The following is a 12369-nucleotide window of genomic DNA, read 5'->3' on the forward strand; positions in this document are numbered from 1 at the left end:
TTTCCACATCTGTAAAATGAGCTGGAGAAGAGAATGGCAAACCACTCTGGTATCTTTGCCAAGGAAACCCCAAACGGGGACAAGGAGAATCAGATATGACTGAATAACTGAACAACGATCGAAATATAAAGAAAAAAACAGTCCCTGCCCTCAAGGAGCTTACAGTTGGTTCATAAAAAACTTATGTACAAAATGAATACAAGGTCTGCCACCTATCTGTGACTTAGGGACTTAAAGTGCCTCAGAGCACTCAGAGATTAGTTGCTGGTTAGCTACACAATCGATGTTTGTCAAAGACAGCACTTGAACCAAGCTCTTCCTGACTCTAAGAGGTAACCATGTAGATGAGGGGATAGAGGGAAGGCTGGGTACAAAGGGCTCAGTGGATTCTTCCACTGATAAACATGAAAAAGGCTTTGTCAGATCTTGTAATGCTAATTGGGAGAGGGAGAGAGAGCAGCGCCAGTATGAAACCTCCAGTTAATCTTGGAGGTTCAGTTTGTCAGTAGCTTTCAAAGACTTCAGAGAACACCCCGGTCAGAGGGTCCTATACTTAGATCTGGAAGGGACCCCAGAAATCATAGATCAGAGAGTCTGAGCTGCGAGGGATATCAGAGAGGGCCTAGTTCAGCTGCATCATTTCGCAGATGAAGACACTGAGGCCCACAGTAGAGAAGTAACTTGTTCAAGGGAGCTAGGGTGAGGCCTGGACTTGGAAGAACATCTTCATGAGTTCAAATATGGCCTCAACACTCTTACTAGCTGGTGACTCTGGGCACGTCACTTAACCCTGTTTGCCTCAGTTTCCTCATTGTAGAATGTAGAAGGAAATGGCAAACCACTCCAGTATCTTTGCCAAGAAAACCCCAAATGGGGTCATGAATTATTGAACATCACTGAAAATGACTCAACAACGACAGCAAATTTGTTCAAAGTCACACAGATAGTCAATTAGTCAGTCAGTCAATACTTATTAAATGCCTATTAGGTAGTAAAGTAATTTAACCCTGTTCCTCTGAATCACATTCTAGCTTTCTTTACTGGGCATATACCAAATAGATCCAAGCCATTATCTAGCAGCTACTTGAAACCTCAGCTATTTGCCAATGGAGAAATGCAGTTGAGAGGAAAGAGAAAGCATTCTAGAAGTGACATATAGTTCAACACTTTCACCGAACAGATGAGAAAACTGAGACCCAGAGAATTTTTTTTTTGGAGGGGGGAAGGCTGGCAATTGGGGTTAAGTGACTTGCCAAGGTCACACAGCTAGTAAGTGTGTCAAGTGTCTGAGGCCTGATTTGAACTCAGGTCTTCCTGACTTCAGGGCCAGCGCTCTACTCATGGTGCCACCTAGCTGCCCCTGGGTCCAGAGAATTTAAGTGACTTGCCCAAGGTCACATAGGTAAATTCCTAAAGCACAGATGGCTGTCACTCTTCTGTTCAGTAAACTTCACTGGCTCCCGTTGCCTCTAGGATCCAATATAAATGCTGGTTTAAAAAACCTGTCACCAAAGTGCCCCTTCCAGCCTTATTATACATGTTTCTCCTCATGTACTCTTGATCCATTCAAGTTGTCATTCTTCCTGCTCATCCATATGAAACTCCACCTGCGTCCCCATCTTTGCATAGTCTGGCTCCCATGTTGGAATGAACTCTTTTCTCTCATCTACCTATTAAAATCTCTGGTTTTCTTCAAAAAAGTAGCTCAGATACCACCTCATACATCAGTCTATTTCTGACATCCTCCAGGTGTTAGCTCTCTCCTGAAACCCCAAATTACCTTGTATTTATTTTGTAAGTAGTCATCTGTATACGTGTTGTTCTGCATCATGGAATGTGAATTCTTTGATTGCTGGGAGTTTGATTTTTGTCTTTTTTATCCCAGTTGCTGGTGTAATGGGGGTGTTTGTGACGCATTCCTCCTTGGGCTCAGTCAGGTGGACTCCCCAGGATAGGGGGTGGGGCAGTAGTAATAAGACTAGCGCCTTGATTTGTCCAGTGACGTATCAGCTCCCTCTCTTGCTTTGTCTTTTAGCCCATGTTTGTGTGATGCCCTTTCTCCAAGCTAGGCAGCGTGCTACAGTGGATCTGGGATTCTCATCCTGCTTCTGACACTCATTGCTCGTGTGACCTTGAGAAATCACTCTACCTTTCTAGGCCTTGGTTTCCTCATCTATAAAATGGTCTTGGACTCAATAATTTCTAAGATTCTTCCAGCTCTGCATCTAGGAGCCTGTCAGTCATAACTATCCTGCTCTGACTGAGGCCGTCTAGTTTGTACTGTGATGGACAGAGCCCTGGACTGAGGCAGGGTGGGATAGCGGCCATAGAACGGACTAGAGCCACAGGATCTGGGACTCCCTTTTAGCCTCTGACAGTTATTAGCTGTGTGATCCTGGGCAATCACTAATGATCTTCCTCATATGTAAAATGATGGAATTTGCCTGGATGGCTTCTGAGAGAGATCCTTTCCAGCTCTCAGTCTGTGGTCCTGTGATCTTAGCTCACTCATCTCTCTGGCCATCTCTAAAATGGGGATAATGGGGTACCTGTGGTGTCTGTTTTGTAGAAATGGTATGAGGATCGTATGAAATAATGCATGAGCAGTGCTTGCCAACTTTAAAGTCTGTAGAATATGACAGCTATTATAGTGATAATTACTAAATATAGCAGAAGTAAGCAGTAGAACTGGGTTGTAGCCTACATAATGAGGATCATTGACTTAGAGCTGACTTTAGAGATCATCAAGATGAGGAAACTGAGGCCAGTAAAAGCTAAGTAATTTGCCCAAGGTCACATAGGTCAAGAGGTGAAAGTTAGAATTTAAACCCAAGCCCTCTGATGGGAAATTGCTTAGCCTTTCTGGGCTTAGCTTCCTTATCTGTCAAAGGACACTTGCCCTCTCAGTGACCCAGACTATCGTGGGCATCACCATGAAATGATGGATGATGTATATGTGTTTTAAAAATTATGAGAGCTCATTATTATTTATATTTCTGCCTTTACTCCATGCTCCTGATGACCTCTGACCCCCTTCCTCTTCCTCAGGGACAGGGGCAGATCCAGCCATGAGCGCGAAGAGTAACCACTGCCTAGACGCTGCCAAGGCCTGCAACCTGAACGAGAACTGCAAGAGGCTGCGTTCTGCCTACATCTCTACCTGCAACCGCGAGGTCTCCAACTTTGAGCGTTGCAACCGCCGCAAGTGCCACAAGGCCCTGCGCCAGTTCTTTGACAGGGTGCCCAGCGAGTATACCTACCGCATGCTCTTCTGCTCCTGCCGAGACCAGGCCTGTGCCGAGCGCCGCCGGCAGACCATCCTCCCCAGCTGCTCCTACGAGGACAAGGAGAAGCCCAACTGCTTGGACCTGCGGAACCTGTGCCGGACCGACCACCTGTGCCGGTGAGAACGCCCCTGGTATCTGCTGCTGCCCATGGAGGGTCAGGGCAGCTCAGTGGTCTTCTGTTTCTAGAGAGTACTGAGCAGGAATGTGTGTGTGTGTGTGTGTGTGTGTGTGTGTGTGTGTGTGTGTGACAGATAAAAAAGAGAGAGAGAAAGGGGAGAGAGAGAGAGAGAGACAGAGAGAAAAAAGGGAGAAACACAAGAGAAACAGAAAGAAAAAAGAGGGGAGAGAGGCACAGAGAGAGAGGGGGAGAGAGAGAGAGAGAGAGAGAGAGAGAGAGGAGAGAGGAGAGAGAGAGAGAGAGAGAGAGAGTTCTTGTGTTCTTGGGTTGCTAATAATTATAATGTAGTTGGGCTTGGCTTGGAGTGTGTGGAATATTCAGGGGATGGGTTTGCAGAGGCCATTCCATGGCACAAGCTGCCCATCATGCATGCCCTGATTCAACCCCTGCTAATAACACTTGAATCCAATGTGAACAGGTCCAAATGAGGTCTTGAAAGCCCTTTAAATACTTTAAATGATCATGTTCCATGTTCCTTTGTGCTGAGATGTGCATGAATGGTTCAGAAAATAATTCACAATTGTCTAGGGCTTTAAGGTTTCCAAAGTGTTTTCTTCACACAACAACCCTTTTGAGGTAGGTCATGGAAAATTATTGCACACCATTTTTACAAAAAACCAAGGCTCTAGAAATGGTTAAATGCCTTGTCTATGGTCACATATGTTTAGAGCCAGAATGTGAACTCTGACTCTAAGTTCAATGTTCTTCTTCTTATCATGTATAGTACCAGGAAAGTTCAGCAGAGAGCTCCTAACAAATTTAAGTATAGGGGTAGAGTGTGGGGCATAGAAGAGGGAGAGAGACCTTCTGTCTGGAGTTAAAATTTACAGTTGAGGCAGGGTTGTGCTAGAGCCAGCTCAAAATGACTCAGAAGAGCTGATTGTTAAATTTTCAATGGGTCCATTTACATTTTGGAAATTGGCAAATACTACTCATCAGGGCTTGCTTTATTGTTTTGTAGATTGCCTGGACCTAAGAAAGCGATGAAGAAAATGTAATAATGCAGATTAAACTTAAAAGCATGTCATGGGTACATCTACAAATTTTTCTTTTTGGAGACAGTTACTAAACATTTATCAGCACACCACTGAGTACAGGGGAATAAATAAGAAAATCAAATTATGGTGACTCTTGAATGCCAGGCTGAGGTTGGACTTTTTTCTGTAATCAGTCTGTCAGTAAACATTTATTAAGAACCTATGGAGTGTCAGCCACTGCTGGGGATATAAATACAAGTAAAAGAAAAAAAAAGATGATCCTTTCCCTCAAGGAGCTTACAATCTAATGGGGGGAGACAACGCATCATAGAAGGAAGCTGAAAGGCAGGATTGTGGTTGGGGAAAGGGGGAGGTACTTGATGTGGGGGCATGCTGGAGAAGTCCAAAAGCAGTGTAGCTGGTGGGAAATGGGGAGAAAACAATGCTGAGCCCCCTCCTTAAATGGGGGCCCTGCAACCCATGTCCCTGCCCTCCAGCCAGGACATCCAATTAGAAGAACAGAGGGTAGTGATGAGACTTGAGTGAATACCAAGGCTGATTCAGTCTTGCAGGATAATGAAATTGTCTAATGATGAGATTCTTGGGGAAGGAAAGCATGATGGAGAAGTCCATAGAAGTCCAACTAGGCAATGGGGAGCTGCTGAATGTTTTTGAACCGAGGAGTGACATGATTAGATCTGTGCATTGGGAAGATTATTCTGGCAGTGGCAAATAGACTGGATGGGATGAAGCTGGAGCTAGAGAGGAGGTAAGCCCGGTTAGGGGACTATTTCATCATCTCTATGAGAAGTAATGAGGATAACAGATAGTAAGAGAGTGAAAAGGAAATGTGTGGTTGAGATTATTTCAAGAGGGGTTTTGATAGAATTCCTTTTGGTGGATTCTGAACTGGATGACTGGTTTGCTCTACCCCCACTCCAATCTCCACCCCACCCCAAAGAGGTAATTAACAGTGGATGTAACTGTGGAGGGAAGTGTCTAGAGAATGCTCCAGGACTCTGTTTTTGGCTCTGTTTTGTTTAGCCTTCTTATCAGTGACTTGGAGGAAAGCATAGGTGGTATGCTTATTAAGTGTGAGGGTAAAGCAAAGCTGAAAAAGATAGCTGTTGGGTTGGGATGACAGAAAATGCATAAAAAAGATCTTGACGTGATAGAAGAATGTGCTAAATCTAATAAAATAAATGCAATAGGGAATAAATGTAAAGTCCTGTATGTGGGTCCAAAAAATTACCTGCATGAGTATAGGAAGGGATAGTTTTGACTAGATAGTGATTCATGTGAAAGGGATGATAAACTCAACATGAGTCAATAGTATGGGATGGTAACTCCAAAAGCATCCACGATCTTAGGTCACAGTAATGGGACATTGTGTTTAGAATGAGGCAGATTCTTATCTTGTTTTACTTGCCCCAATCAGCATATCTGTCTATTGTGGGCATCACATTACAGGAAGAATGTTTGACAAGCTGGTGTGTGTCAAGGTGAGGATGATTAAGATGGTAAAGTGATGTGAAATGATTAAAATGGGGAGTAGTTGAACAAACTGGGGAAGTTTAACCTGAAAAAGAAAAGACTTAGGGAAAATATTATTTCTGCATTCAGGTCTTTGAAGGGTTGTCATGTAGAAAATAGATTAAATTTATTATGTTTGACCCTAGAGGGTAGAAATAAGATTAATAGGAAAGTAGATTCCAGCTCGATATAAGTAACAACTTCTAGATAATTACATGGAATAGGATGGCATGGGTGATGATGGAGGCTGGGTGACCGCTTCTAGGAGACGTTACATATGAGATTAATGATTTCTACTGGGTCTTGGACTGGATAACTTCTGAGGATACCTCCTAACTTTGTGATTCGGTGAACTGCTTTTATGATTAATTGGATATGGGGAGGGGTGGAGGAGGAGAAGGCATTGAGATGACTGGAAAATGATGACAAGTGTTTTAAAATTTTTTTTGTGACATGGACTCCTTTTCAGAATGTTTTTAAATGCAAAAATAAAATACATGAGATTACAAAGGAAACCAATTATATGGAAATAGAGTTCTCAATGATTAAAAATAAGAATTTGTAGACTTTAGGTTAGGAACCCTTGCATTAATGGAAAATGATAGGAGAGAGGAGGCAGCTAGTGGCTCAGTGAAGAGAGCCCTGGTCCTGGAGTCAGGAAGACCTGAATTCAAATCCAGCCTCAGAGACTTGCTTGTTGTATGGCCCTGGGCAAGTCACTTAACCTGTTTGCCTTAATCCCCTGGAGAAAGAAATGACAAACCATTCCAGTGTCTTTGCCAAGAAAACCATATAGACAGTACGGTCTGTGGGGTCATGAAGAATTGGACAAGACTAAAAAATAACATAACGAGCAAAAGTCAGGAGAAGGAGTTGTTTCAGTAGCAAAGATGGTGAATTTGATTTTAGACATGCTAAATTTGAGGTAGTTGGAGATCTGGGTCTGGAGCTTGGGAGAGAGCTTGGGCCTAAGTGTAGATACCTGGAGACTCATCCACTTAGAGGTGAGTGGATGGAAAGGGAAGTTCCCCACTTTTTCATGAAAGCGGTAGCCTGGATCAATCAGTCAAACAATAAAAACTTACTCAGTGTCTACTATGTGCCAGGTACTAGGCCAGGCACTGGGGCTACGAAGGAAAAAAAAATCAGAAAATCCTGGCCCTCAAAGACTTTACATTCTCTTAGAGGGATACAACATATTCACAGAGAAAAAGTGGGGTGGAGGCCCTAGTAACTAGGGGAGTCAGGAAAGGACCCTTGAAGAAGAAGATGGTGCCTGTGCAGAAGTCTGGAGACACCATGTTGTAAAGGGAAGAGCAAGGAGGCTGGTTTGACTGCACTGTAGAGTACACCACAGCGTACTGTAGAGTAGTGAATTAGGCTGGAGCAAGATTGTGATGGGCTTTAAACGTCTGAAAAGCTTCCATTTCACACAAAAGACCTAAAGATGTGATGTGGCATACCTGTGCATTAGGAATATCAACGTATGATGGATTGGAAAGGGAGGGTCTAACTAGGTGGAGCGAGTAGAGAGATGGGGACAGATCGGAGAAATGTCAGTCAGTCACAGCATTTATTAGGCGCTTACTGTGTGCTAGGCACTGTGCTAAGCTCTTGGAATACAAAGAAAGGCAAAAGACAGTCTCTGCTCTCTGGGAGCTCACAGTCTAGAATCAACAAAACTTGGAATGTGATTAGATATTGGGTGTGAGTGAGAATGAAGAGTCATGCTTGGAGATTCCCTGGCTAACATGCTTGGGTGATGGGAGGAATATGGTGCAGAAATAGGGAAGTTAGGGGGAGGCATACATTAGGGAATGAGATAATGAGTTCCATTGTGGACACATTGAGTTTGAAATTCCTATGGTGCTTCCAGGTAGAGATGTCAGACAAGCAGTTGAGGATTAGGGACTATTGCTCAGGAGAGAGTTGAAGGCTGGGTATGTAGATTTGGGAGTCACCTGTGAAGGCTCTCCATTGGAGCCTGTGAGATCAGAAAGCATGTAGGAAGAAGAGCAGAAAGAATCATAGTTGTTCTGATAGATTAAAGATACTGGGGTCCTAGTTATGATTTGGCTCCTAAGTGATGATGTGACCTTTGGCAGTCACTTCCCTCAGTTTTTTTTATCTGAAAAATGAGGGGGTTCACTTTAATGATCTTTCAGCTCTCATATAGGTCTATGATTCTATGCCCAGAGTAGGTGTTAGGCCCCAGAGAGAAATAATTTAAAGAGCCAAATATCTATCAACCAGGACAAAATAGGGATAAACTAGGAGAAAGTGTTTCAAAAGATCAAAGGGCGGAAACATTAAGGGTCAAGGAAACCAAAGGACTCAGAGTTGACACTAAACCAGATATACCAAGCTTGTTCAGGGTAACTTTTAACTGATGAATCTTTATGCACTGTTGGGTAATGGAAGAGGTGCTGCCATTTTGTGCTTTAAACATTCTTCTAAAGTCTCAAGGGGTTCTGTCCCATAGAAGAGGAATAGTCTGAGTGGGCTATTTCATTTGCTTATAGCAGTGGCCAGATAGGCCTTAACTCTTAGGGTCATTTACTTCCACCAAGCTATCTGTTACTCATACATAAGTGAGCTATTTCATTTGCTTATAGCAGTGGCCAGATAGGCCTTAACTCTTAGGGCCATTTACTCCCACCAAGCTATCTGTTATTCATACATGACCATTGAGGTGGCTGGGGAAAGGCAGGGGTGGAATTGCCTTCTGCAATCTTAGATAGCTAGGGATTGGGAAAATCATGAAGTTGTAGAGCGTTTTTTTGTTTGTTTTTGTTTTTGGCAGGGCAATTGGGGTTAAGTGACTTGCCCAAGGTCACACAGCTAGTACATGTGTCAAGTGTCTGAGGCTGGATTTGAACTCAGGTCCTCCTCACTCCAGGGCCGGTGCTGTACTCACTGTGCCACCTAGCTGCCCCTGTAGAGTATTTTTAATCTGGGATCCATCATACATCTCATGTCAAGAAGCTCTTATCTACCCCCCAGAGGATCTGTGGATAGATTTCAGAGGCTCTGTCAACTTGGATGGTAAAAGTTACATCTTTATTTCAATATAATAGGTTTCCATTAATTTCTGACATATTTTATTTTATGCATTTAAAAATTCTGAGAAGGGGCCCAAAGGCTTCCATGACATAAAAAAATTCAAGAATTGCTCTTATGGTATATTAATTTGAGATAATTTTCCTTCTGAAATTAAATTTAGCCACAGCAAAGTCCAGCGTTAGATGGGGATAGCAGGAAGGAGATAAAAGACTAACAGCAAATAGAGGCACTACCATCTAATGGTGGGCAGATAGGTGATACATTGGATAGAACAAAGGGCCTGGAGTTAGGAAGACCTGGGTTCAAATCCAGCCTCAGATGCTTACTTGCTGTGTGATCCTGGGTAAGTCACTTAACTCTGTTTGCCTCAGTTTCCTTATCTGTAAATGAGGTGGAGAAGGAAATGGCAAAACCACTCCAGTAACTTTGCCAAATGGGGTCATAAAGAGTTGGAAACAACCAAACAATCATGTAATGGCAGTAGCACTGAGCTGGGAATTAGGAGATCTGAGTTCTAATCCTGACTCTATCACTAAGTGACCATGGGAAAATAGCTTTTCCTCCAATGGTTTCAGATTGCCTGTATTTAAAAGGAGAGGGTTGGAATAGATCAACCCATCAATAAGCATTAATGTGTTCCAGATGCTGTGTGCAGAGATCCCTATACATGATAGCTGATCTCTTTAGGTCTCTTCCAGATCTGAAATTCTATGATTTTATGGTGTCACCAGTTGATTTCATCCTCCACTTCTGATATGCTCTTGGGGAAGTGACTTTGCTGTAAATCCTCTGACTTGTTAAGAATAAGATTCACCAAATTTGATGAGGCAGGAGGGTATATTTGGAGGGCTCTTCATATGCCTATAGGGTAAGGGCTGGAGAAAGGAGGAAAAGTTTGGTTTCCTCTCTTCTTGCAAGAGTTTCTTGCCCTCAGGAAGTAGTATGCTGGTAAATCTTTAACAACCGGCTCTGAAAAAGGACATACTTTTTAAAAAAAAAGGCATTTTCTCCATCATTTTCTTAAGTCAGACAATTTTCAAAATAATAAATCAAGCCTTGATTCATAGTGTTTGTTAATTTCTGAGGTATAAATGCTGAAAATTTTACCATAGGCTCTGGTTCAAGCTGGCTCCCTCTCCCCCACAAGCCTACCCTGGTCAGGACACTAAGAAATGCACTCATCCTTCCTCCACTAGCCTCCATAGGAAGCCTCCAGGGTGGGCTACCACATTCTGGAGCCCTGGGATACCCATTCACAGTTTAGAATGTGGGGTGAACCCCAACTGTGAATCTAGAGCACACGATACCTGACTTTGGTTCTCAGTTGGACTGTTGTGGTGGGTGAAAGATGAAATGAATGAGGAAACAAAGGTTGTAGCCTCTGGACATATCAATTATTAAGTGATGCATGCCAAGAGGTTGACAAAGGGGGACCAGACCTCCTCAGCTTAGGTCTGGACCCTGAATGCAGGGAGCAATAGACTTTTGTATATTGAAAACAACTAATCAAATAAGGCCAATTAATTAAAAGGAAACAATACAACATTAGGTAATCTGATTTCTAATTGGATGAAAGATTAGGGACTTTCCAAGTTGTGAGGGAGAGAGTGAAAAGGTTCCATTCCCTTAAATCAGAAAAGGAGGTATCCTACCTCCCACAGCGTCTATAAACTTAACTGATCACTCAGTGTGGGGCCAGTTTTCCGATAAGACATAGGGGCTGCTTGCGATGTACGATTGTGAGAAAACTCCTGGCATCCATCTTTGAATCTGACTTGGTTTCTGGTCAGCATAACGTAGGTCCTGTATGGGACGGAAAATTCAAATAATAGGAGAGACGTCTTTAGGAGAAGCAAAGCAAATTTATTTTACAAACCTTGCAAGATTTGGGTGTTGCCTCCATTAGGAAACTAGTGGGGGAGGCAAAGTAAAAAGGAAGTGCAGCACTAGTTATACTCTTAATGAAAAGATTCCTGCCCACCTCTGTCCCTTCTCACCATTGGCTGGGAGGCAGGCTTACAATCTAGATGCAAAAATACAGAGCCCATCCGTACATACTTCCCTTATTTGGCTACTAATGTGTTGATGATACGGCTAAAGAGAAGGAATGAGGAAGGAGAGGGGGACCTTCCTGGAGCAGAGAACAAACAACTCACAGGTAGTTCATTATCTCCCTATTTGGTAAAGTTCTTGGGCTAGCACTGAGAGAGGGGGAAGGGAAGGGCACCTACCGCTTCAGGCCCTGCCTTTCTAGAAGTTAGCTAAGTCACTACAAGGTTAAATTCCAAGTCTCTCCTACTCCCGCAGACATTCCCCATTCCAGAAATATGAGAATAGAGTAGCCCCTATATTCTTACCCTGTGAAGTCTTCACAAGTTATATCCTTCTCATTCAGTCCTTAGTTAAGGGTCTCTAAGCAGCAGGCAGAGGTGGTCCAGCTTCCCAGTCACACAGGGCTAGGTTCAAACAATGCAACCAAGTTTTCTCTCAATTCCCACAACTGAATAACATTTTCTCATAGGACAGAAGTTGGACCCAGGGGTTGGGAACCTGCAGCCTCAAAGCCACATGTGGCCCTCTAGGTCCTCAAGTGTGGCCCTTTGATTGAATGGACTAGAACCATAAATGAATAGAAAGGAAATAGAGAGGAAACCGAGCTAGCTCCAGAATTGAGTCACAAGATAGTGTTAGTGTGGTTCATTCAGTTCCCACAATTAGCCACTTGTTTTCCCTGTGCCCTCAATTCCCTTACTGTGGAGGCATGGGCACCTCCCTTCCCTTTCCAGCTTTGCCTATCAGTTAAGCAACATGATTCCTCTATGGAGAACTTTGTTTCTTTAGGTGGAAAACCTTGTTGATTCACATTGTAAAAGTCGAGAACTGTGGTGGTGGTGGTGGTGGTGGTGGTGGTGGAGGTGGGTGAACACAGAATGAACTTTTCTCCTTTGGAGCTGTTGAGCTGAAGCCAGTACTGATGAATAACAAACATGCCTCTCAGGATCTGGCCATTTCGAAGTGATAAGATTGGATATCTTCCCAAGACAGGCCTTGTGCCTTAGATACTCATTTCCGACTTTCTTAGGACTGCCATTTTCTATCTCCCCTTCAATGCAGGAAGCCTACCTGACCTTGCCCTCGTATCATTTAAAGCTTTGACATGGAATCTTGGGAAGGAGACTCTGCCAGAGCTCACAGGGACCAGCCCCAAATTAGAGCTGGTTCATTGATTCGCTGCGAGGAACACCTTTGACAGCTCTAATACATCACTGGGGTGATATTTAGCGGACTCTGCCATGCCATCTTATTAAATGTCACTAACGATAAAGTGTCT

The 12369-nt window shown here is 43.4% G+C and overlaps 1 protein-coding gene across 1 annotated transcript in view; it reads left to right on the top strand.

Annotated features, from left to right (window-relative positions):
* GFRA2 (GDNF family receptor alpha 2) overlaps positions 1–12369 on the top strand; it is a 110280-nt gene that overhangs the window by 30886 nt on the left and 67025 nt on the right. The window contains exon 4 of the mRNA XM_036753134.1: positions 3049–3403. Within this exon, the coding sequence (XP_036609029.1) occupies positions 3049–3403 (355 nt within the window). The remainder of the gene's footprint in view (positions 1–3048; positions 3404–12369) is intronic.

The sequence above is a fragment of the Trichosurus vulpecula genome, chromosome 3 (genome assembly GCF_011100635.1).
Source record: "Trichosurus vulpecula isolate mTriVul1 chromosome 3, mTriVul1.pri, whole genome shotgun sequence".
Taxonomy (NCBI): domain Eukaryota; kingdom Metazoa; phylum Chordata; class Mammalia; order Diprotodontia; family Phalangeridae; genus Trichosurus; species Trichosurus vulpecula.